This window comes from Podospora pseudocomata, chromosome 7 (assembly GCF_035222375.1).
Source record: "Podospora pseudocomata strain CBS 415.72m chromosome 7, whole genome shotgun sequence".
Classification (NCBI taxonomy): Eukaryota; Fungi; Ascomycota; class Sordariomycetes; order Sordariales; family Podosporaceae; genus Podospora; species Podospora pseudocomata.
In genome coordinates this window covers 261,712-285,464 of record NC_085891.1, presented here as the reverse complement: position 1 = coordinate 285,464, position 23,753 = coordinate 261,712, and the positions used below count along the sequence as shown (strand labels likewise).

The following is a 23,753-nucleotide window of genomic DNA, read 5'->3' as shown; positions in this document are numbered from 1 at the left end:
AAATCGGCTCGTTGGTAGATGCTTGCTTTCATTACCAATGAGTTGCTGACAGCGGGGTCATGGCGGCTACCACCTGCCGTGCAGGATGCGGCGATCTTTGGATGGCATCTTCGGAGTTAACAACAGTTACATCCAGTCTTGCTCGGCAGACAACAATTACCACAAGAACTGCAGCAGTCGAGCCATGCAGCTACCTAGAACCCAAAAGATGCTGACACAATCTGCCCCTCCGCATTCTGTCAATCACGATGGCGGCTAATCGCTTGCAATCATCCTTCGAGGCCAGTCAAGCCAACACCTCCAAGCCTCACCAAGACACTGCTCGACCATCTCGAAAACATACCTCCCCGCGTCTCTTATCTGCCAAGTCTCCCTCGCATAATGCAGCAGCACACAAAAATAACCCAACACCACCAGCGACTCGGGTCGTTTGTCCACCAACAAAGCCATGAACTCGGGGGCCACCACCACAGACCACGAATAAGTCATCTGGTGCTTGTTTCCCTTGCTTCCGGCCTCTTTCCCAAGCTCCTCCCAGTCGGCAGACAGTACTGAATCGAACCCAACCTGAAGGAAATCGATCGCCTCCATGCACGCCTGTCTTTCGCCCCCGGTCAACGATGCTGATGTGGCAACCATCACTCTGATTCGAGAGCACTCCTGCCCAGTCGGTTTTCGAAGCAAATACTCCTGACTCCAAGACAGCATCCCAGTGAGCTCCGACTCCATCAGCAGAGGCCAGGATGATGCAGCTATCGTCCTCACTCCACGATGAAGACGCGCACACCAGGCGTACTCGGCGAGGAACTCATCGATCGGTTGATCTCGGAAAGAGAGAGCATCAGCCAATAGGTGATGTCCGAGGATGCCAGAGTAGATGAGAAAGCTCACGCAGTTGGACCGGTCGACTTGGGATAGCTGGGCAACGTTGAACAGAGAGACGCCATGCGTCTGCAGAGCTATGGCTTGCTCGAGGTAGGTTTCTGATTGAGAAGGATGTAGGCAGGCAAGGTGGCGAGCTGAAAAGGCAAGGAGTTGGTAGAGGAGATAGGTGTCCTGAAGACCCTTTTGCAAGGCCAGAGCGAGAGCTGCTGAATTCTCGGACGCCCGATGAGGGGTGGCCCCGAAGTCGAAGATGTCCTTTGAGGATGTCAGGTGAACCAAGAGGTGAATATGACGGAGATTGAGCAACCCCTCGGGGGTTGGGCTGTATAAGGCCCGGCTTGTATCAGACAGAAGTGTGGAGGTCTCCCGGGGGGTGACACTGGACGTTGAAATACCGGCGAGACTGCGACGTCGAGACAACGAACTTGAAGAAGGGCTATCTGCCGGGGCTTCGGACATGAAGCTGCATTGCCTTGCCGAAACGGTACAAAGTGAGCATGCTGGACGGCCTTCGTCACACTTCGAAGACCGATCGAGGTTAGTTCATTCTCATCAACGAAAATTCGCTGAGACGTTACCAGACACTCACCTTCACATGCCGCAATTTACTAGTCCCAGCCGTCAGTTAGGTAATTGTCCATTGTCAAAAATCGACAAGTGGCGTTGTCCTTACCATTGCACACAGCCACGCCGGGATTTGGTGTGGCCCCGGCGCCGCATCGTATCTCGTATCGGGAAAACGTGCGCTAGAGACGATGGAACACACTTGTGCGAGGTCTTGGGAGATTGACTCCATACACGCCGCAGCTTTAAAAGCTTCAGCAAGGGTGGCACAGCACATTGAGCCCCCACATCTCTACCGGGATTTACTCCTACTGCCACTGTTGGGCCCTGCTTCTTGATGTCTGGTGTCAGCCAACACGCGTGTTCGGCAGATGCCGGTGATGCAACACCAAAGGATTATGTTCCAACAGTGTCTTGATAACCTGGAACCCTTGCTGAGAACTGTCATGCATATACAGGATGAATAGTCAGGGGCTTAACTTGAGCCTCAGGGGTAACTTTACGAGGAATGCGAGATGTCGAGTTTCTACCAGAAGTTCCAGCGAAGCCCAATTATAGTCTTTTTCAAACTTCACATATGTTGGGTGCCTGATTGACAGAGAAATGTTTGTTGACGGTGATAACATGAGAGATGGGACTGGAAGCGGAGAAATAATATCAGGGGCATCCAAGCAAAGTTATCTGCCCAAGGTACCTTTCCTCCAGGCCTATTTGAATACCTGGTGTTAAAATCTCTTTTCCTTCCCGAACTAAGCATGCCGATGTTGGTTTCCTCTGAACCTTTCCTGGACTCAGCCCTCTTCGATTCACCTCTTCGCCACGCCAACACCCCTTTTCACATGGTTCTGTCATAGCTACGATGGTCGTCTTTCACCTCCCAGTTATTATCATGTTCTCTGTCCTTGCTGCTATCGCCATTGTCTCCTTTGCTTGGCACGCAATTCAAGCGCGAAGGTCGAGCCAGTAACACCGATACCCAAAGTATTTGCAACAATTCAGAGAGCAACACAGATCTCGTAACATGGTGAGTCACGTTCTCAACTCGTCGTCTATTCTCCGACTAACTGACACCAAATGAGCAAGAGCCACAAAAACGCTATGAACGACAAGAACTGAACGAGATACCGATAAAGAGAAACTGTCGCAAACGAAGGTTGTCATCTCCGAATTATCCAGCATCGAGAAGAGAGTAGAAGGAATTATGGGTGATGAAGGAACGGCTGGCCAAGGAGGTGGAGGCATCGAATATTGCGAGGTACACATTACTGATGAAACATGAAAAATACCCAACCAACATCCAACCTCGCCCATATGATGACCCTAGACATCGTTATACCCCAACATGATAGGATCTGGTTCCCCCGCGACTAGCCAGGTCCAAACCGCGCAGGGAGCGTAGCTTGTCAAGGTTGAGTATGATCGTCCGTAATCAGCCCTTTCGAATACCGTGCCGGTTGTATCTGAGCACTTCATGTGGGCCACATTCTCAGGTGTAGCGACTGCCAGAAAGTGCTGTCGCTGTGGGCCGGGCGGAAAACATCTGCTCGTGTCAGCTTCTTTATATTAGCTTATTTCCTGTTACTGAGACCACGTACAAAGCATTGCCAAATATTCCATGGCACAAGTTCGGCTCCTTTTTCAACAACCCCTGCGTCCAGATGCATTGCCTTGCCCTTTTGAGCGCTCCGTCGATCTTGTCCTGTAGTCGTGGGAAATATGCCCGCAAAGAGCAAAGCGATACCACGAACCCTGGCGCGCCGTGGCAAAATTGAACCAAACCTTTCCCAGGGCTCGTATGGCCTTCACTGCTGGGCCAGTTCCCATCGTGCTGCTGCATCATCAACAACTTCTCCAGCACCCTCTCCACCCTGTCTGCCAAATTTGGCATGGAGAGCACCACTTGAGTAATGATGCCAATGTCTCCATGCACTGCTCCCAAGTACCGTGTTCCGTGCCAGCTCCATTTTGCTCGTCCATCTTCACGGGGACTTCCGTTCTTCCCTGGTGACCCCAGCCCGTTATTCAGGATGGTGTTGGCAATCTCAGCCATAGCAGGGTCAATAATCTTGCCGCACTTATCAGCACCGACCCAATGCTTCACCATTCTCAGCAGATACAACGTCCCTCCCCTCCCATACAGGTTTTCGTCTGGAAATTCGGCCACTTCGGCGACCTGCTCCACTGTCGCAACAAAGTCCCTGACGTGGCTGAGATCCTTTGTTAGGGCAGCTCTGACAGCTTCAAATGCCAGTCTCTCATCCGACACCCCGCAACCGTGGCTCCCCAACCGCAAGTTGTGTCCCCTAGACCCAGCAATATAGCACTGAGCCCAGTGCAAGGCCGGCTGACCGGATACGATTAAATCTGGGAGTCTGGCGCTGACCTGAAGCAGGAGGTACGCGATGCCCGTGGGGCCAGACCAGAGGCCCTGCAGAGCTTCGTGCGGGTATCGGCTTCGAGGAGGGAAGTTGACGATGATGTCTTCGAGCGCACCCATCAGGTAGCTGCTGGTCTCGCCGACGTCGAGGAGGTCCTCCGAGGGGACGTCGATGTATCGCTTCTTGGGCTGGGAGAAGCCAGCCTGACCCGTCATGGCCACGATGGCTCCCGGCACGCCCGTGATCATCGGCGCCGGGGACGAAGGGTGGTACGGCATCTCGGTGAATGGGTTCGGGATCTGCTGGATACGAATCAATCGAAATTGAGCTATCAAATCGAACAAACCGCAACAAACCACAGCGATCAAGAGGTGTTGACCTTTGCCTGGCGCAGGCACGTCGTCATGATGTCTACACTCTGGAGCAGATGCTTGGCGGGAAGGTGGGGCCGCTGCTGGCTTTCAATGTGCACTACCCTGAAAGAATGAAATGCGGGGAGCTGGACCCAAAGGATGGACGAAGGATGGAGCAGAAGGTCCGGGTACCGCGGGGCATCCCGTACATTCTGACCAACCAGACCCCCCTCGTTTCCCCGTTTTCTTCACACCTGGATGTGTACCTAGGTACCTACAGATGCCACCAGGACTATCACTTCCCCTCAAGACAACATGTTCAGCTTATAATGGTAATACTATTACGGGCTGTGATGCTACCAACGCAATGCAAGTTCATGCTATCATACAACTCAAGTCCTCTCCGATATCCATGCTAACTGAAAAGCTGAGACCAGCTCATTGTCCCTTGGCAGCAGCATCGGCAATCTTTTGGGCCTTCTTCGCCTTCTCCTCCAACAGCTTGCGCAAGTCCTCCTGTGTCTCCTCCAACAGCTTTTGACCCTCGTCTGAATGCTTCTTATACACCTCGGACAAGACACCAATGTTGTCCTTGACCTTCTGTGTTACGCCCTCGGATGACGAACCAAGGAACTGGCTCAGCACACCGAAACCAGTGCTTCCTCCCACAATAGAACTGGTCCAGCTCTTGCCCGTGTCCCCGGACTCCTTGGCCTTGTTGACGGCCTGCTTCACATAGTCTTCCAGCTTGCTCGAGTCACCGCTCTCGGACATGCTCTTGATTTTGGAAAACAGCTCCGAGGCATTTCCTTGCTTGAGGATGTCCTTGTTATTGTTGATCAGGTCTCTGACCGCAGGGCTCTTGTCAAGATAAGGCTTGGCAGTTTCCAAGCCCTTGTCCCAGACCTGGTCACCCATCTTGCGCACCTGCTGTGTCTTCTCCTCGACCAACTTCCGCACCTTGTCGGCATTCTCGGTGGTGAAGCCACCCTTGATGATGTCGTTCACTTGCTTCCATGTGTCGTCCACGATTTTCTTGGCCTCTGGTCCGTACTGAGAGCCCATCTGCTTCAGGGTGTCGAAAGAGCCGCCAAACTTCTCCTTGAGCTGAGGGTGGTTATCGAGCAGTTGCTCCGAAGCATTCGCGCTGAGGTTGGCAATTCTCTGGCTCAGCTTTTGCAGGGCCTCCCAGCTGCGGGAAGCGGCCTCGAGAGTCAGGCCGGCAGCCGTGATGTTCTGAAACTCCTTGTATGTCTCGGCGACGAGCTTGTCAACCTCTTCCTTGTTCGCGTCCCGAATGTCTTCAATATCCTTGAAGGCAACATCGACATACTGACGGCCTCCTGGTACCCAGCCAGCATAGGAGTAGCAGACCTCCTTGACCTTGCCAAGAGCCTCATCGGTGGAGGGAGTCTTGTTCTTGAGGGTGGCGGCGAGCTGTTCATACTTCTTGTTGGTCTCCTTGACGGTTGCGTTCATCGTCTTCATCATCTTGCCCGATGGGGTCATGGTGTAAATTCCATAGAGGAGGGCAGCGCCGGCGATACCGCCAGCAACGCCGGAAGCGAAGTGACCTGTCCCGCTGGGGGCGGCATTGGCTGCGGCTTGTGTGGTGGAAGAAGCTGTGGACTGGAAACGACGAGGGGTGGATTTGGTGGTGCGAGCCACGCGAGTCGCGCGGGGTACGATGCGGGCGGGAAGTCTGGACGACATGGCGGTGTTCTTTGCTCGTTTGCGAATTCAGGGGATGTGTTGTGTACTGGTAGTATAAGGATGGATGACAAGAGCCAAATTGCTTTACTGTCGGTGACGGATGGAAAGTTGTGGTGTTGATATTTGGTGAGAGCCGATGTTGCTTTGGTACGGTTGAGAGTCCAGAGAAAGCACAAGGAAACTTTTAAAAGGAGAAACAGAGCCGGCAGACACCTGATTCTGTACCGCCTGCAACCGGCGCGAACTCAGATCATGACGTTCTCAGCGGAAAGGCGTCGACGCGGCGGCATTGCCTGCCCTGATTGGCTGGCAAACTCCTTGGTCTCAATTGGAGCCATGACATCACCACCCCCATGATGTCATTGCGCTGGCTGAAGATGGCCCAGGGTTAGGGTCTCTGGACTTGGCTCCGGATTATCGATAAGATCGATAAGATAACGATAACCTCACGTTGTTCATGAATTCCGGCCTCACACACCGAACCTCTCACCGAGACTCCCGTTTCGTGAATCCCCACATCGCCGGGTGGATGTTGGGGAATGCCACCTTCTCCAACTTTTAGCGCAGCTTCCCCGGCTGGGGGGCTCCGGGGTCTCCGCCTTTTGCCCAGAAAGCCAAGGTTGCAATGAGGGGATCGTGAGCTGACCCCCGGCCCTGAATAACAAAAGTTTACGAATCCCATGGTGGTGCTGGTTTCCCATCTCGCCAATCTTCAAGGCATGAACGACTGAACGAGGCTCTCCTCTGGTGTGAGTGGTATTCTTAGCACATGTTCCTGCAGTTTTAATTATCCATCCGAGCAGGCCAAGAGCACGATAGAGTGTTCATCGCAACCCATCGCACCGCCAACGTGGAAATAAACATGTTTCCCGTCGCCCCGCCGCCATCCACCGGTCTGCCAAGGGCTGCCGTTTCAACGGCAAAATTCACGAACCGCTGCACCTCGCATTTATCCGGCCGCTCAACCGTGGTCATTGGGGCGCTAGCATCGGAAGCCAGTGACAATCCGACCATACCGGTTCGCTTCTCATGGAAATCATGACCGTGGTGAACTGTGCCTTCACCAGTCTCGGCCGGCTGAATGATGAACACGAGCCCGAAATGACTTGATCCCCGGAGCCCAGACCCCAGGAGCCCGGTTCGGAGGGCAGCCCCGAAGTGCCGTATGGGCTGCGTTAGGTAACATCTTGATGCTTCCCTCATGCTCTGTGGAACGCGTTCCCGGTAGAGGGGAGGCGAGGTCGTATCGGTCGAACCCGCCAGGGACCATAGCACTCGGATCGATGACCAGAGTTCCATTGATGGTCTGGTGGAGGGCAGCATAGTGGACCACCATCATGGCCCATCACCATGGCATGACGACTTGACATCCGTCCATAAAAAGGCATCGTGACCCAGGCCATCTCGACTGTCTTTTTTCTCCTCCATCCTTTCTCTCCCCAAGGACCGCCACCCCAGACAAGATGCATCTCCCGACAGCTGCCTCGCTCCTCCTCTCAGCACTGCCTCTCGCAGTTGCCACCCCTACTCCCGGCCACGGCCACAAGGAGAAGGGTCTCAACACCTACGCCAAAGAGGCCGGTCTGAAGTACTTTGGTGCTGCCACCGACTCGCCCGGTTTCCGTGAGCGGGCTGGCTATGAGGCTCAGTATCCCAAGTATGACCAGATCATGTGGAAGTCGGACGAGTTCGGCCAGACCACACCTACCAACGGACAAAAGGTACAGTCTTGCATCCGTTATGCGAGTCGCCATGCAACATGAGTGGTATCTAACATACTCTCAACCAACAGTGGCTCTTCACCGAACCACAGCAGGGCGTCTTCAACTATACCGAGGGCAACATTGTTACCTCCCTCGCGAAGAAGCACGGCAAATATCTCCGCTGCCACGCCCTCGTCTGGCACTCTCAGCTCGCCCCTTGGGTTGAGGCCAAGACCGACTGGACCAAGGACGAGCTCCGCGCTGTTATCGTCAACCACGTCACGCGCGTTGCGAAGGCCTGGAAGGGTCAGTGCTACGCTTGGGATGTTGTGAACGAGGCGCTCGAGGAGGATGGGAGCTACCGCAAGTCCGTCTTCTACAACGTCCTGGGCGAGGAGTACATCAAGCTCGCTTTCGCGACCGCTGCCAAGGTCGACCCCAAGGCCAAGCTGTACTACAACGATTACAACTTGTAAGATTGATTTCCCACGACCAGCTTGATGCCTGACGCTAATACACCCACAGGGAGTGGCCCCATGCCAAGACTGAGGGCACCCAGCGCATTGTCAAGATGCTCCAGAAGGCCAAGATCAGAATCGACGGTGTTGGCCTCCAGGCTCACTTGATTGCCGAGCAGGCCCCTACTCTCGACCAGCACATTGACGCCATCAAGGGCTTCACCAAGCTCGGCGTTGAGGTTGCCCTTACCGAGTTGGACATTCGCCTGCAGGTGCCCGCCAACGCCACCAACCTTGCTCAGCAGAAGGAGGCTTACAAGAACGTATGTCAAACCCTTTTTCTTCCCTTCCCAGCGTCATTCATACTTATACATGTCAATAGGCTGTTGGCGCTTGCGTCCAGGTCAAGGGCTGCATCGGTGTCACCATCTGGGATTTCTATGACCCCTTCAGCTGGGTTCCCTATGTTTTCCCCGGCGAGGGTGCTCCCCTCCTCTGGTTTGAGGACTGGAGCAAGCACCCCGCCTACTACGGCGTGCAGGAGGCTCTCAAGAACGGCACCAAGAAGGGCAAGCCTGGCAAGTGGTGGTAAACTGCCAAGTTTACTCCAGTTCCAAGTAGATAACAAGGTGTAATACCACTGTATAATTGAAAGAAACATGATCTTCCAACATTGACCCACTTGTCGTGTACCGTCTTGTTGCAAAGTCCACAGGCAAAAGACACAGCCAACTTCTGCGGTCGGTCCTCATGATTTGATAGACAGCTGGAATAAACCCTTCACACCTGGGCGGTTCGACTGCAGCCTGTACTGCATCCACCTCTCTGGTCTCGAGTTGTGGCAACGAGTGAATGTGTACGCTCATGTGTTCCCGAAGTTCTGTTTTCAGGCCAAACTTCAAGGCACAGTTCTGGGACGGGAACTTGTGCGTCTCCTCCTTTACTGTTTTGGCCTTCTTCTTCAGTCTGGTAAATGTCGTGGAAAGCCTGTCGAAATCGGGATGTGAGATCTTGTTGTGCTTGTCCAGCTCCTTTCTAGAGGCAAAGCCAGTGATGGCACCCGCGCAGCCGTTTTGGTCATCACATCGAAATGGGAGTTCATGCCGGTCATAGTGCTGTTTTCTCGATGGGTCCGAGTTGAATCCCTCGTGGAAATAGTAACACGTAGTCCGGGAACACTTGAACCAATGTGGGCCGTACACATCGCGCACCTCGGCTGAAGGCGCTGGTGTAGTTGTCCACATTTGTTCGAGTGTCTGACGGTTGCTTTGGGGATTGTTCGAAGCCCTTGAGGGTGCACTTGATCTTGCTTGTCGCCGGTGAACGCTCGGACACACTTGGCATGGTACCAGATGCTGTACATGCTGAGAAAGTACGGGTCAGACTTGAACCTCCCAAGTCCGGGAGGATGTGCTGCTGATTTCAGTTGCTTTGGGTCATCTTTCAAGGCCTACAGAAGTTTCCCATCCTGATCGAATCTTCCTACAAACGAGAGCAGGTCATCGTCGATGTCAAGGATATCTGACTCCTGATCTGGTGTGAGCTGCTCCGCTGTGCTGTTGGAGTTAGGGGCAGTGAATCCTAAGAAAGAAAGAACTCGGTCTGCCCAGTGTGACATAGCATAGTCCTGGAAGCCATAGTACCCATCCGATGCGAATTCGCCCTTTCTGATTCCCCCCCATTCGGGTGTAAAGCACTCAAATACGAGGTACTGTAGACACAACATGGTCATGGCACGCTCTGCGGAAAACCGTTCGATGTAGTTGCTTTGATTAGCGATGTACTACCAATTCAGGTGTCAGCTGTGTCTCAACTTCGGCCAACCTGATACGGAGCACGCGTACTGTACCACCGTAACATGAACAAACTCAATTCTGTTCCTTCTTTGAGAATTATAATGAGTGGGCCACAAATCTCTTTGATGTGTACGACTGGACATCTTGAATATCGGACAGTCTGCCCCTCTAGGTGGATAGCAAGGGCCGCTTGCACTTCTCGCCATCGTAGGGGATGGATGGAATAAATCATGATGGACAAGATACTATGAGCCTGTTCCGCTTCATGCTTGTTGGGTTACGTCTGATGCGCTCTAGAGTGGCGACCAACCATACCTGCAGGGTAACTATCAGTATCGCACATCCACAGCGTGACAATGGAGTTATGTTGGCTTACGCCTGTTCCAGTTTGTCGGGGAAGCAACGCGGATGCAATTCCTCGTGGAGTCTCTCTAACGATGGCTGGCCTTGCAAGTTCTCCATTACAAGCTTGGCAAATAGAAACATTTCCAAAGTTTGGCTGCTAACGTACATTATCAGCGAGTGACCCATATCAGCGAGTGACCCACTTTCTACGCGACGCGACATCTTTGCACTTCACAACAACTTTCCTCTACCATCCAAAATGCCCACTACTTCAAACGAAAGCCAGATAATCTTAGCCCTCCAAGCTCTTCAAAATGACGAGAATCTAAGCGAACAAGCTGCAGCTAAAATTTACGGAGTCGACCGTAAAACACTAGGGCGTCGCCGCATCGGCAAGCCTGCACGACGCGATATAACACCTAATTCGAAGAAGCTCACTCAATCAGAAGAGGAGGCTATTGTCCAATACATTATTGAGCTATGTGCGCGAGCTTTTCCACCCAGATTGCGTGGTGTGGAAGATATGGCCAACCAACTGCTACGCGTACGCGATGCGCCCCCTGTCGGCAAGCTCTGAGTACATCGATTTGTTAAACGCCAACCAGAGCTCCGTACGCGCTTTACGCGTAGATACGACTACCAGAGGGCCAAATGCGAGGATCCAAAAGTCATTAGCGAGTGGTTCGCGCTTATACGGAACACTAAGGCCAAGTACGGTATTGTAGATGACGATATCTACAACTTCGACGAGACTGGGTTTATGATGGGTATTATCTTCGCGGGTATGGTAGTTACGACCTCAGACGGCCTTAGCAAGGCGAAACTGGCCCAGCCTGGCAACCGCGAATGGGCAACGGTAATCCAGGAGTCAATGCCCTCGGCTGGGCCATCCCTCCTTTCATCATCTTAGCCGCGCAGTACCACCTTGCCAACTGGTATACCGAGTGCAACCTACCGTCCACCTGGCGCATCGCAACTACCGATAATGGCTGGACTACCAATGCGGTAGGCCTAGATTGGATCAAACACTTCGACCATTATACAGCGTCCCGTATAAAGGGCAAATACCGGTTGTTAATCCTCGACGGCCACGAAAGCCACCACTCGACCGAATTCGAGCGCTACTGCCAGCAGAATAACATTATCACGCTCTGCATGCCTCCACATTCCTCCCACCTCCTCCAGCCACTCGATGTTGGCTGCTTTGGGCCGCTAAAACAGGCGTACGGCCGCCAGATCGAGGACTTGATGCGCATGCATATCAACCACGTAAGCAAGCTCGAGTTCCTCTGTGCCTTCCGCGAGGCCTTCTTCGCCTCTATAACGGAGAAGAATATACAGGGTGGCTTTGCAGGTGCTGGCCTTATACCATACGATCCAGAGAGGGTGCTTTTAAGCTAGATGTAAAGCTTCGTACGCCAACACCTCCAAACTCACGGCCCGGCACTGCACAACCTTGGGTCTCCCAAACACCACACAACCCTCGAGAAGCCAATTCACAGTCAACGCTTATTAAGACTCGCATTGCCAACCATCAAAATAGCTCTCCGACTTCAATGTTGGCTGCGGTAGACCAGCTTACTAAGGGTACAACAGCTATAATGCACCAGGTGGCTCTCCTTCGTGCAGAGGTCTCGTCGCTCCGTAAGGCCAATGAGGCATTAAGCAAACGCCGGAGAGCTAAAAAACACGCGTAAGGCTTGGAGGGTCACTTACTGTACAAGAGGCACAGGATCTACTGGATCAGAAGGCCGTGGATAGGAGGGAGTGCAAGAAACGCAGCCGGAAAGTAGTAATGCAGGGGGGGCTCGTACGAAGGTTCGGTGCTGTAGTGTGTGCGGCAAGCCTGGCCATAATGCGCGCACTTGCCAGGAGGCTGCAGAAGCATCTGATTCAGCTGTTTCTGATGTAATTATAGTTAATTCCTTATGTTGATGTGGTATAATTGAGGATGGTTTGTTAGGGTGTGGTGGGAGGTGGGTCACTCGCTGATATGGGTCACTCGCTGATAATGTACGTTAGTCAGTAGAAACCTTCAAATCGTTCTGCTGAGCATCTGATAGGGGAGTACTTGCCGTCTGTTCTATCCATCTTTAGATCATCATAATTTAGCTCCATGTCTTCAACCAACACTAAAGACATCCGCTTCTTGATATCTGACTCAAGCCGGGTTACAAGAAGCAACAGGATTTTACCAGGATTCTTATTTTTACACAAGATGATCGTTTCGATCAAAAGGTCCGTAAGCTTCCCTCTCTCCTTGTCGGGACACTCGTCCAAGGCCGTCGATCACCAGAAAGGTTTGGAGCTGGTTTGTAGGAGCTCCTGAAACAACTGTTTGCTGAGCTTCTCTGACTGCAGGTGTAATTCGCCCGTTTTATCCCTAGCGCCATAGTAGTAGGGGACAATGTCGCGCTGTTGGTCAATGAGTTGAAGTAGGGAGCTCTGACAATGGATCAAAATGTTCTTCTCTCCGGGTCTTGATCTTTACAGTAGAAGAACGCCACAAGACCATTCTTCTTCTCCTGAATCTGGTCGATGATGGCTGATCACAGGACACTCTTACCTAGGCGTAGGAAGTATCAGCCATGTACAAATATCTTGAATGGTGAGAGTAAGCATGGCAGGACTTACCAGCCCCGGGTTTTGCGTATATCCAAAGAAACGGTGTTCTAGGATAAGGATTAGATATCTAAGTCTTGACGTAATCGTTGTCTAGTAGCCAGAGCCTAGGTTGGTACTTTGTACCGTTACTGTGTGCATCTCGCACGTCTTGGTGCTCCTCGTGATCTCGAATGCAGCTTGGAGCCATTGATGCACGGCTAATAGCTTTTCAGAAGCACGCATTCTCCGCTGCTCATCAATCTCGTCGAGGAACTTGATTCTGTCATGCTCCGAGTGTTCGATATGAATCTGGTTGACATGGCTTTCAAGCAACGACCGTTGCTGTTCTAGGTCACCGAGGAGTGCCCCGAACCTGCTCTTAAAGTCATTCCACAGCGGCCGAAACATCAACTCCACCGCTCAGATACGCGAATTAATTACATGACCTGACCGGTGGATTACTCGCTACCATGGAGATCCTATGAGTATCCTACTTACCCGACTTTGCGAATATGCGTAGAACTTTTCTGTGCAAATCAAGAATTGGTTCCTATATCGAGGACAGCACCGATTGAACTGTAGTATCTGACCGAAGATATGCTGGTAATTCTTAAAAATGGGTACAATTTTCTCGATTGTGCTGTAAGCATGTAAGCATCAAGCAGGCAAAGAATGCGTCGGTGTCACCTTTGGCAGTCTGTTGGTCAAGGGGTCAGTGAGTGGAAATCGGTTATCAGTGTGGTACAGCTGAGATTTACCAAAAGTAAAAGCTTGAGAGGACCCCAGACAAATGCGAGGATGCCGTTGCTGTTGACAAAGACCTCGATAACCTTGCCAAACTGCTCCATGGCTTCAATGAACCCTCGAATTCTGCCCACCTGCATCTGCTTTTCCCCGTCGCGCTGCTCGGCTTGGATGGACAAAATCTCGCTTTTCAGTTCCCCGAGGCTAGTGATCTGGAATTGCTTTTCAGTCTCATCCGAAACTTCTTGAGCGCGGTTTCAAAGGCATTTCCAGGCTGTATTTGAGTCGGTTGCGAGGCCATGTTTAATGTTGGAAACCTGGGGCGGACAATGCAAGCTCACTGCGGTGCATGGACAGGTCGAAAGCCTGCTTGTCAAAAGGACACGCGGGACTGGCTCAACTTTTTAATGTAAAATACAAATGCAAAGATCAAAGCGACCTTTTCTTGGCTTGCAGTTTGTGAGAAGGGTCGGTGGTTCGCCCTGTGGTCCGCCCCGGGCAGTGCACCCTCGTGCCTTCCCGCCTGTGTCTCAACAAGTGATTGAATTGTTATACAAGATCCCCAGTCCCAGTCCAGCTACCTACCTCTCGCAATTCTTTGCTAAGCAACCAGGCCTCGAAAACTATACTCCCTTCAACACCCTTTCCAACATGGAGGAAGACCATGAGGCGACCTACCGAATCGGTCCTCATGAAATATAACGAGATCCGCCATACTGCCTGTTACTCGAGAGGGAAAATTGCTGACATTTTGACCTGTTCAGCCTCACAACTCCAAGCACCTCGGCGGTTTCCCAGTGGGAAATGATTCACAACAGTAGCTCGTTTGGAGCGCACCCTATCACTAGCGAACTCTTTGAAAATGCCAACGAAGCGCCCATGATAGATCCAGCAGTGCTAGGAGACACATGGAGTCAAATGAAGGCTTGGGCCACTTTATGTGGCCTCAAAGATGATCCCATAGCACCTGGTATAGCTGAGATGCTGGAAATCGAGGAGCAAGAAAGTGGAGATGGCGGCTTCTGTTGCTACGGGACTGTAAATTCTTATCTGCATTCACGGTTATCTGCCACGGGTCGTCGCATCTCCATTGTCTATAACTAACGCCAATGTCCATTAGATCAGCCATGCCGAAGTGAAGCTGGTTGGTAACCTGGCCGAGTCCAGGGACAGGCTTCTGAATAACGAGCATGTTCAGTCATTTGCTGTCATCAAACACGACGACTACTTGATGCTCATATTCTCAGATAATCACATATTCGCCCAGGTGAATGAGGCTGTATCACAAGCTCTCACTTCGCTGTTCAACAGGTTCAAGTTTTCGAAGTGAAGGCGTTTTCCCAAATAGGGAAAATACAGAGCCTCTTTGACCAGTCACACACTCCTGGCCAGGCAAAGCTACGAGTGGACATCAACATATACGGATCTGCTGCCGATGCCGATGCCGTAGGGCTTTATCTCGGCAGCACTTCCAAGCTGTACCTTCAAGACCCCGAATATGGCACCGAAAACATCGAGTATCTGAACAGGCAGTTGATTCACTTCCCCGGTTTTGAAGAACCTAAAGTCTTTGCCGGGCCCGGGGCGGATTTTGCTAACAAGACCAGCAAAGCCTTGCAGGGTGTGCGTTCCCAACGCGAACACTTTGACCAGACGCTCTCGCAAATCTTGCTGACCAGTCGCAGTCATCATGTACTTGTGGTTGGAAGAAATCAAAAAGTAAGTTTCTAACTACCGGGCCTTAATCGAGACCACAGACTGAACCTGTTCCCTAACATCTCTCTAATTGCCGAGGCATCTTGACTTCTCACTTACCATAGCGAAATACTAACGTTATTGCAAAGACCGCAATATCAACATTCACAGTTACCTCAACAGCAATCTCGTCTTCACTACATACAATACGGTGGCGGTTAGCAACAATGCAAAGAATAAAAGTACATTGTTTCAGATTGAATGTTCAGGGTTGTCGTCGATGAGGGTCAGTGACCTCCCAATTCTATAGGAGCACAAACTTTGTAACGTTACTGACTTTAGTTTTGCCTGTTAGTACATCTGATCAAGCGACCCCACACAACACTTTTCAAGGCAGCGTGTGAAATCCGCGCAAACTTCGGATGGTGCCTCACAGCTACTCCCATTCAGAACCGGCTGGAAGAGCTCGGGTCGCTCCTTGCTTTCCTACCAATCGACCAGCTACAAAACCAGGCCATGTTCAAGAAGAAGATCATGGATGCGTCTTCGCCAGATGCCCATACTGTACCCTGGCAATTCACTCTATTGCTCGAGGCACTGTGCCTTAGGAGGCCAAAACAGATGCTCGAGTTGCCTCTGATTGAGGAACGCTACCACTACATCACGCTCTCCCAAGAGGAAAGAAACCGGTATGACAAGACAGCTGCTGACATGAGCAACTGGATCAATCACAAAGCCGGCTTACGTGCAGACCAACGGGACCATTTTGGTATCTTCCAAGTCCAGCTCCAGCTTCGCTTGGTCTGCAACCAAGGGACGTTCCAAAAGCCTTTCCAACGACGTGGCCGCAGAGACAAGCTGCCAGAGCGGGATGAGTTTCTCTATGCTCTAGGTTCAAGCGCTGATATTGAATGTTCCATGTGCGGGATACCGGTCCCTGCCTTTGATGCAACACCTCCAAAACTCCGTCACGGCTGTGGGCATGTAATCTGTCCAGAGTGCATCCCCTCCGATGAACAGAGATCAGCGAACAAGACCTCGTGCTTGTATTGTGATGGGCATATAAGTCCAAAATCAGACGCCCTGACGCCAAATAGCGGTGACGACAGCAATGACAAGGTGGACCATTTCGATCTTTCAGGAGTCTCATCGAAAATCGAAGTCCTGATCCGGGACCTCCAGCAAACCCCAAGAGACACGAAGAGGTACGTCGGCTCTGCTAGACTGGCCGAAATCCTTGAGAACCAAGCTTACATCAACTCACCTAGCATTGTATTTTCCTGCTGGACAAGAACCCTGGACCTGGTCGCACTCCATCTCACTCGGATGAAGATCCTTCATCAACGAATTGACGGCAGGCAAACACTGGCAGAAAGACAGCACAACATGAGCCGTTTTGTGTCTGACGAGGGCACCTCCGTTCCAGTTCTGCTCATGACTACCGGTGTCGGTGCATTCGGGTACGTGCCATCTCCGCCAACCCCTAGGTATCCCAACCTTGCTAACCACCCGACTTCCCGTGTTTCCAGGCTCAACCTCAAAGCTGCTAACCACGTCTACATTCTCGAGCCCGAGTGGAACCCAAGCGTCGAGAGTCAAGCCCTCGGTCGTGTTGCCCGCCGTGGTCAGAAGAAGACTGTCCTAGTCACGAGATACCTGGTTCATGGCACCGTGGAGATTGTATGATACTGCCTTTGCCTTCCCCACTCCCTTGAGATCCTCGTTCTCAGACGTTACTGACTTCTGTGTACCACCACTAGCAAATGAATGCTCAACAGCTCCGCAAAATGCGCCTGGCGGAGGCAGGATGGGCAACTCCCTAGATAAGACAAACGGATGAGTCCAGGTCAGCGTTTCTGTTTCAACTTTGCGTATAGTCCTAAGTAGGGAGTCAGTTATGAATAGTGCATAAATTGGGCTGCATAAACTCACGCATCTTGTCGCTCATGGCCAACCCCCTCATTCACTCAAGAATCTTTCTCAGCACCAATGGGATCTCATCCATCACAATTACCGTGCATAGAGAAAAGCTGATTTCGACAGGGTCAACAGACAACATTCAAGCAGTTATTCAGCATTATTTTTGTGCGAGAAGCACTGAGAGTAGTAAAGTTCGCTAGCCAAAAACAGGGGATATCATGATGCAGATTGGTATCGGGTCATCATGACCTTATACTTCCCCCCATTCATACCCATCATATTCTTGTTTCAGTCAGCCCAGACTGTCCCATCCCAATACGGATGTATATAACCCGAGCTCGCCTTGAGTCAGGCATATCCCCATTTCCTCATCATCTCTGCTGAAGATAGGCTTGAGTCTCCCGGAGGCAGGTTCATTGCTTTGAGCTGATTAGCTAACCCAACACTAATATCCACCTCGACCCCCTCATCGTGCTCCAGCTCCTCTTCCCCAACAGTGCTTTCCATCGTTGCTTGTTGGCTCTGTCTTTTGGCCGAGAGGTAAGATGCCCTCTTACCGGCCACCACGCTCCTATGAGACCGTCGGCTGCTGTGTCTCCTGGCGGCAAATCTAGCCATTGGGGTAGATGGCTCTTCGCCCTCGTCGTCGCCAACATCGCCCTCAGAACGTTGCCAGCCCGACATGTCACTTCTTGCACTCCTTTGCGTCAAAGACCTCATGGGATATTGAGCACTCAGCGGCTCCCGCGAGTACACAACTTCACCTCCCGGAAGACGAATCTCATTGGCTTCCAACGTCTCGGCAATATCAAGAATCAGCACATCCATTGGACAGATGTAAGCAACCTTCTTGCGCTCACTCCAGGCAAGAATATGCCCGCATACTCGACCATTCGCGCCATCAACTACCCATGCTCCCGAGTCTCCCGGCATGCCCATCGGAAGCGACGACTGTTTTGGGTGACGAGGCTGGTCTGGAGACGGTCGGGTTCCCGACACTTGATATGTCTCGCTTGGCGAAACCCGGCCATAAATCTTGACGGACACCATAGCTGGGAGGATAACACCAGTCTGTAGGCCTGAAGTGCGTGCCATGCATTGAACCCCTAGGCCCGGCAAGCTTGACATAGGTGCAACAGTTGTAGGACAAATGCTGGATGAAGTGGTTTGTGATTGTGCTTTTGTCGGTGGTGGGTCGAGGGAGGGAATCAAATTCCCAAAGGGCAGTCGCTCGTCGATGAATTCAAAAAGGGCCCAATCGATCTCGTGGTTCATTCCCCCCTCCCTACGACGTCGGATACCACTTGATGCATACATCTCCCCAACTCTGTACGTGTCGAGATGGTCTTCATCCTGGGTTTCCAGGCAAGGATAGAAACCAGCATCCACATCGTCCAGGGCAGGTTGTGTGACGATGTACCCATCCCCACAACCGGGTTCAATGCCGGGTATATCTCCCGGCTCACTCTCCTGATACTCGCCGTCGTCGTCGTCGTCTTCCTCCGAATAGTCGCTAGTAATGGCCGACTCTGAAAAAGCATCAGAATCTGCATCAGAGAGGTCGTAGGCATCATACTCGGAACTGCTGCTGGTATCTTGGTCCGAGTCACTGGGATTCGTGTACTGCTGTGCGTACCAAGCATGGAGATCTGTCATTCCGGGAGGCCCTGCCATGCTTCTTGGAGCACCTGATTTCCCTCCCGAATCGGGACCCGGTTCGTCCAACATATGGTGTACCGTCATGCCGTACAATCTGCCATCGACTGTGAGCATCCCTCCGAGGCTGACAGGGGGCAGATGGTGGCTTTGGTTCCATGCCCCGATGCTTGCCCCATTCAAGGGTTGCTGTTGGTGTTCTGGATTGGCCGCAACCACCTCCTCTTCTGGACCAGCCATGCTTCTCCCAACAGCGTCTCTGCGAGATTTGATGACTCGGCCAGTGCATACCCTCAACCCGAGGCCGGCCGCAGCCAAAATGTTGCCAAGCCTCTTCTTCAAGATAGTTTTGACCAAGCTTGTGGATTGGCACACTACTAAAACTGTGGGTTTTGTTTTTTGAGGACTCTCTCCAACAGACTCCAGCGAAATTTCGACTGACTCGGGATTTTTTCGATAAAAGTGCCGAAGAGCCTGGTTGACCTGTGGCATGATGTTGGTGTTCCACCGCTCGACCTCTTCGGGTGGTAGGGGCACGTGCTTGAAGAGTCGTAGCTTCGGTTTGGTTGATGTTTCATTGGCGTCGGTGGCTGGGATAAACGGATTAGCACCGATGGAGGGATTTGAAGACCCACGACAGCAGACTTACCCCTCGCTTCTGTTTGGACTTGGCCGGCTGATAACACAGAGGCGGACGGCTTTTCTGATTGCGAGTCCTTTGAAGGTCCAGCGATCGATGGTGTGCTCAGCCGCGCGTGTTCCGGGCGCACATCCCCTAGGTCATCACCCAGTCTCTCCTCAAGATTGCTGACACCATCCAGGATACAGCATGCCTCCAGATATCGACCAGCCTTGAATTCGACCCGTTCTACAATTTTGTCAGTCGTTTGCGTGCCACTCAACTCTTGGTCCACCGCAGACCACAATGTCTGCACTGCCTTCATGTAAAGCGTGCCACAGCGGATACCCAATTGAGTGAGAACGGACTCGGGCAGCACTGGCGAGGCCATGTTAGGGACAAGATTCTCAAGTTTAGTCCAGAGACCAATCGAGAGAAGAATCATGGCGAGAGAGTAGAGGTCGAAGGTCTTGGAGTCGGCATTGTTGGCGAGGGGGGATTGAACACTGTTTCGTGGGTCAAGGGGGTGTTTGTACAAAGAGAACTCTCTGGGACCTTCCTGATACTCTGGCTCTGTCTCTGAAAAAAGATCAAAGGAAGAAATAAGAGGTCTGCGAATATCAACCTCTCCTTGAGTGATTCCGCTGACTTCGGGGTCAGTGCCCACGGCATTGCAAAAAGAGATGTTTTCATCGCCGATGCTCCCATGAGTGATGCCCCGGTCATGCAGGTCAAAGACGCTGTTTGCCAGATTGGCAGCGAGCCGGAACTTGGCCTCAAGCCTAGGCTCAAAGTCTGGGCGGGCCAGGAGGTCGGCGAGTGTGCAGAGGTTGTTCAGGGGGTTTTGGGTCAAAGTTTCAAACGTGACGGCATTGAACTTCTGGGGAAACTGATAGATCAATCCGAATCTTGAGTTTTCCATGTCTTCAAAGTAGCCCAACAAACGGGGTAACCCAATCCACGATCCCGGCTGGACCGGCCTTTGAGGTTCAAGCTGAAGGCCAGAAAACAGCTTCTCGAAGCGGTGCATCGGTGGTGAGACACCCGTGATAGAGTATAGGGAGCTGAAAGGGGCATATTCAAGAAGAAGTGGCGATTGGGTGTGGCGTGCACCAGCAGTAGTTCGTGTGAGTTTGGCGTAAGATTGCTTGTCCATAAAGACAATTTCGTGGGTTTTTTCCTTCTCGTCGTGCTCGGTCATAGGCGCTGCCTGCACCGACCGCAACGAGGTCAAGATCTTGGGATCGATCTGCTCTGGGGTTTGTAGCCGTGATGATGCAAAGGGACGCAGGTCTTCTGCTGCCGTCGAGGACTTGGCCGGCCGCCCCCCGACGGCGGCAGAGCTTGCATATGATGATCTTGTTCGGGATACTTCGTAGAGGGTGTCGATAGCATCGGTAAGATCGCGGATCAAACCTTCAAACTTGCTCTTGTCCCAGACAACCATCCGAATCTTTTCTCCCCTCCGGGGTGGCTGTGCTGGCTCAACAATCTCTCCCGCCAGTCGTCTTGAACTCATCCAGAGTGGCTCGGCTTCGGCAAGAATTTCCTTGATGTTGGACATGATGTTGCTAACCAGTTCGCTGATTCCGGCCTTGTTCAACGACGAGTCTATCAAGACCTCGGCCGACTGACTAGGGTCAGCCCATTCCAAACCCCAGGTGACGAAACGATCCTTCTGAATCCTGAGCCTTCGATGCAACGACCTGACCTCGGGATCGGCTTCGGGGTGTTGGACAGAGGTCTGAACAAACTCGGATCTCCTTTTGGTGTCGTTGTAAAGCCTGCTCAGCCGGCGCTGGAAGGCCGGCTGGGCATCACCCATGGGGTTGAGAGGGTCCATGGCGGGAGGCCTGTGTTGATGATGCTCGGTTCGGTGTTGCTGGTTCACTGGTGTCTTTCACACCCTAGTCGACTCCAATCCAAGCTACTACTTGGCATTCGGTCTCAATACATGGCCTCTATTATCGACAGAAGAGAGGGACTCGTCACGGCAAGGTAGTGCGGGGTTCTGGGGACAGTTTATGGTCGATGGTGGGCTGGCGTTGGCTGTTGGGGAGACTGATTGGAATTTGCCTGCGGGAAATACACAATGCACGCCAAGTTTGTTGTTGGTGAAGACCTGGAGGTCAATCGGGCAGTCCAACAACGGGTTTATGAGGGGTACCTGTGGGAAGGTTGAAAGACGCTGCGGGAGATAGTAAAGAGAGAAACGAAGTGAGCTTAGAGAGAAGCAAGAAAGGAAGAAAAAAAGAAAAAGAAGGCAGGCTGCAGCCGTTTGCCCCCCTTGAAAGTTGAGGTTGAGAAGGGAGGCAAAAATGGGAAGAGAGACGGCCTTCACCAGTGCAGCATCCTCTCTCGTGGCAGCATCACACTTTCGGGATTTGGTGGTTGTTATTTCGGTGCCTGTGATGGGCGGGATCGCTGCGATGCCGCATTGGCCCATCGCATCCCGAAGCAGGCAATGGAGGGTGCAAAAAGCTGCTGCCTGGGCTTCTCTGGCGGGGATCCCTGCAGCCAATCTCGAAGCCCCAGCTTCGGGGGTGTTGTCAGGTACTTCCCGTTGTAAAGTGGGGGCCTTCACGTGAGGTCCCTGCTGCCACGCACTCCTACCTGTTGTGGCACTTCAGTCCAAGCGAGAGGCCTACATAGGGTTAGGGTTCCCAGAGCTCCAACCGCCCCCTTTCCGCCGGTCATCACAGTGCTTACTATGGAGACAGAGCGGAGAGGTTAGATTGACTAGCACCTTACCAGAGCTGAAGCAGTAAAACTTCCACTTTTGACCTTGAAATCAGGGCGGATGCTGTGCTTCTCTCAGTTCGAACTTTGCCCGTTTCAGTCTCGATGTTGCCTGATGCGGCACTGGATATAAGATCCATCCGGTGCCCATGCAGAAGAAGAAAGCAACACTCTCCCTCTAGACATATCATCGAAGCCTCTGCTTCTGTGGGACTGTGTTTCTGCATGCTTTGTGCCAGGTTGGTGACACGGTGTGCGTCGAGGCTGCTGTCCCTCAGTCTCTTCATGCATACGACGTTACTTGGCCCTGCCTCGAGTCGCGCTCCACAGACATATTTGGCTTTAGGCACCCGAATTTCTCAAACGATCATAGGCATCTTGATTATCGAAGCTTCAGCATGTCTCGGTTTGGGTTGGTCCACTTCGTCCGCCGGCGATTTCATGACACTGATCGCACCATCATGCCAGACCATGGCCACTAACTAAGGTGCTAAATATTGGCAAAAGGGGTATCGTTGGCCATCATCCCAGGGACGGAGTTGGGTCAATATGCACTGCGTATGATGCCCAAGAAATGTCTATTGTTCTTGTGGGTATGGTGGCGTCTTCTTCTCTGCTGAGGGTACCACGTCCACGGGTTATCGAGCGCATGTCTCGTCAGGCAGCGAGATTGATTTACGGGGCCAACGCGCACTAGCCGCGGTCATCCCAGATTTAAGCATTTCGAAAAAGAGGTTAAAATCTTACCTGCATTTATTTCACTGGACCCCCAGCATCGATACGACGTAAACATTGAATGACGTGACATTTGGTCTAGTTACCTTACCCTTATCTTCCAATATCTGCGTTATGGCAGCCAAATATTGCCAGACTAGTAAGCAGAAACTTCTAATGTGCAAGTAAGGTAACGTTCGATGTGTTCGTTTTATTCAAAATGGCGGTCGTTGTGAGTTACAGTGTCAATCGTCCTTACACGAGGGCAGTCACCAGCCATGAGAACCTAATATTGATGACTTTCAAGTTCTGCATCCAAGTAGAATCTCATGCCATAAAATGCGTGCAAATTTCCACACAGCTGAGAAAGAAGTTTCTCAAGACTTCAAGATGTTACCAAAAGGCTGAAGGTCCTCAGACCTCTGACTCAGGCATGTCCAAGCACCACTCTTGTTCGGATGATCCGACGCCAAGAGGAGGAGGTTGACGATGAAGGCGACACCCGCTTGCAAACTTCCTGTTTATTCTCAATAAAAGCGTCAAGGCAAAATTAGATTTTATTTCTTACATGTAGGAGACCATGGCGCGTATCTCGTGTTGGCTGGACATGATGACGAAATGAGAGCCAAAAGCTCGAGCAAGCTCTGACCAGAGCAGTTGTCGTGACTGACTCGACATTTGAGCTGTCGAAACTTGCTTACCTACCGTGACCGAAACATCAAATGTTTGAAATATCTTGCCACTTCCACTCTAATGTCGCCTGGGTGGTCATTCGGTGGAAGTCTCGATGCGAATACGATCAACATGTACAAAAGCTCGAGCGCTTGCAGACAGTTGAGCCCCGTGCTAATCATCACGCTCATTTTC

General features: G+C 52.0%; 7 protein-coding genes across 7 annotated transcripts; 3 read left to right on the top strand and 4 right to left on the bottom strand.

The window, feature by feature from the left end:
• Nucleotides 1-255: 255 nt before the first annotated feature.
• On the bottom strand, nt 256-1,642 carry QC762_704340 (uncharacterized protein; the record flags this gene model as incomplete). Its single annotated transcript, XM_062893286.1, has 3 exons — nt 1,559-1,642; nt 1,475-1,493; nt 256-1,404 (listed from the first exon to the last, which is right to left on the bottom strand). The coding sequence occupies exons 1-3, from the start codon at nt 1,603-1,605 to the stop codon at nt 256-258; spliced, it is 1,215 nt and encodes a 404-aa protein (XP_062738848.1). The 5' UTR covers nt 1,606-1,642.
• Nucleotides 1,643-2,511: 869 nt separating this feature from the next.
• On the bottom strand, nt 2,512-4,337 carry QC762_704350 (uncharacterized protein). The gene is made up of 2 exons (XM_062893287.1): nt 3,045-4,337; nt 2,512-2,989 (listed from the first exon to the last, which is right to left on the bottom strand). The coding sequence occupies exons 1-2, from the start codon at nt 4,103-4,105 to the stop codon at nt 2,770-2,772; spliced, it is 1,281 nt and encodes a 426-aa protein (XP_062738847.1). The 5' UTR covers nt 4,106-4,337; the 3' UTR covers nt 2,512-2,769.
• Nucleotides 4,338-4,476: 139 nt separating this feature from the next.
• Nucleotides 4,477-8,731, top strand: QC762_704370 (uncharacterized protein). Its single transcript, XM_062893289.1, has 5 exons — nt 4,477-4,549; nt 4,618-7,614; nt 7,686-8,068; nt 8,122-8,377; nt 8,437-8,731. Exons 2-5 carry the CDS (start codon nt 7,357-7,359, stop codon nt 8,644-8,646), a joined length of 1,107 nt encoding a protein of 368 aa, XP_062738845.1. The 5' UTR covers nt 4,477-4,549; nt 4,618-7,356; the 3' UTR covers nt 8,647-8,731.
• QC762_704360 (uncharacterized protein) lies at nt 4,619-5,893 on the bottom strand (the record flags this gene model as incomplete). Its single annotated transcript, XM_062893288.1, has 1 exon — nt 4,619-5,893. The coding sequence occupies one exon, from the start codon at nt 5,891-5,893 to the stop codon at nt 4,619-4,621; it is 1,275 nt and encodes a 424-aa protein (XP_062738846.1).
• A 5,376-nt stretch (nt 8,732-14,107) lies between the features above and the next one.
• Nucleotides 14,108-15,460, top strand: QC762_0104190 (uncharacterized protein; the record flags this gene model as incomplete). The annotated part of the gene is made up of 4 exons (XM_062884233.1): nt 14,108-14,581; nt 14,669-14,810; nt 14,855-15,166; nt 15,410-15,460. The coding sequence occupies exons 1-4, from the start codon at nt 14,556-14,558 to the stop codon at nt 15,458-15,460; spliced, it is 531 nt and encodes a 176-aa protein (XP_062738844.1). The 5' UTR covers nt 14,108-14,555.
• Nucleotides 15,461-15,499: 39 nt separating this feature from the next.
• QC762_0104180 (uncharacterized protein) lies at nt 15,500-16,924 on the top strand (the record flags this gene model as incomplete). The annotated part of the gene is made up of 3 exons (XM_062884232.1): nt 15,500-15,524; nt 15,594-16,698; nt 16,768-16,924. The coding sequence occupies 3 exons, from the start codon at nt 15,500-15,502 to the stop codon at nt 16,922-16,924; spliced, it is 1,287 nt and encodes a 428-aa protein (XP_062738843.1).
• A 372-nt stretch (nt 16,925-17,296) lies between these two features.
• On the bottom strand, nt 17,297-21,915 carry QC762_704390 (uncharacterized protein). The gene is made up of 2 exons (XM_062893290.1): nt 19,464-21,915; nt 17,297-19,404 (listed from the first exon to the last, which is right to left on the bottom strand). Exons 1-2 carry the CDS (start codon nt 21,274-21,276, stop codon nt 17,507-17,509), a joined length of 3,711 nt encoding a protein of 1,236 aa, XP_062738842.1. The 5' UTR covers nt 21,277-21,915; the 3' UTR covers nt 17,297-17,506.
• Nucleotides 21,916-23,753: the final 1,838 nt, after the last annotated feature.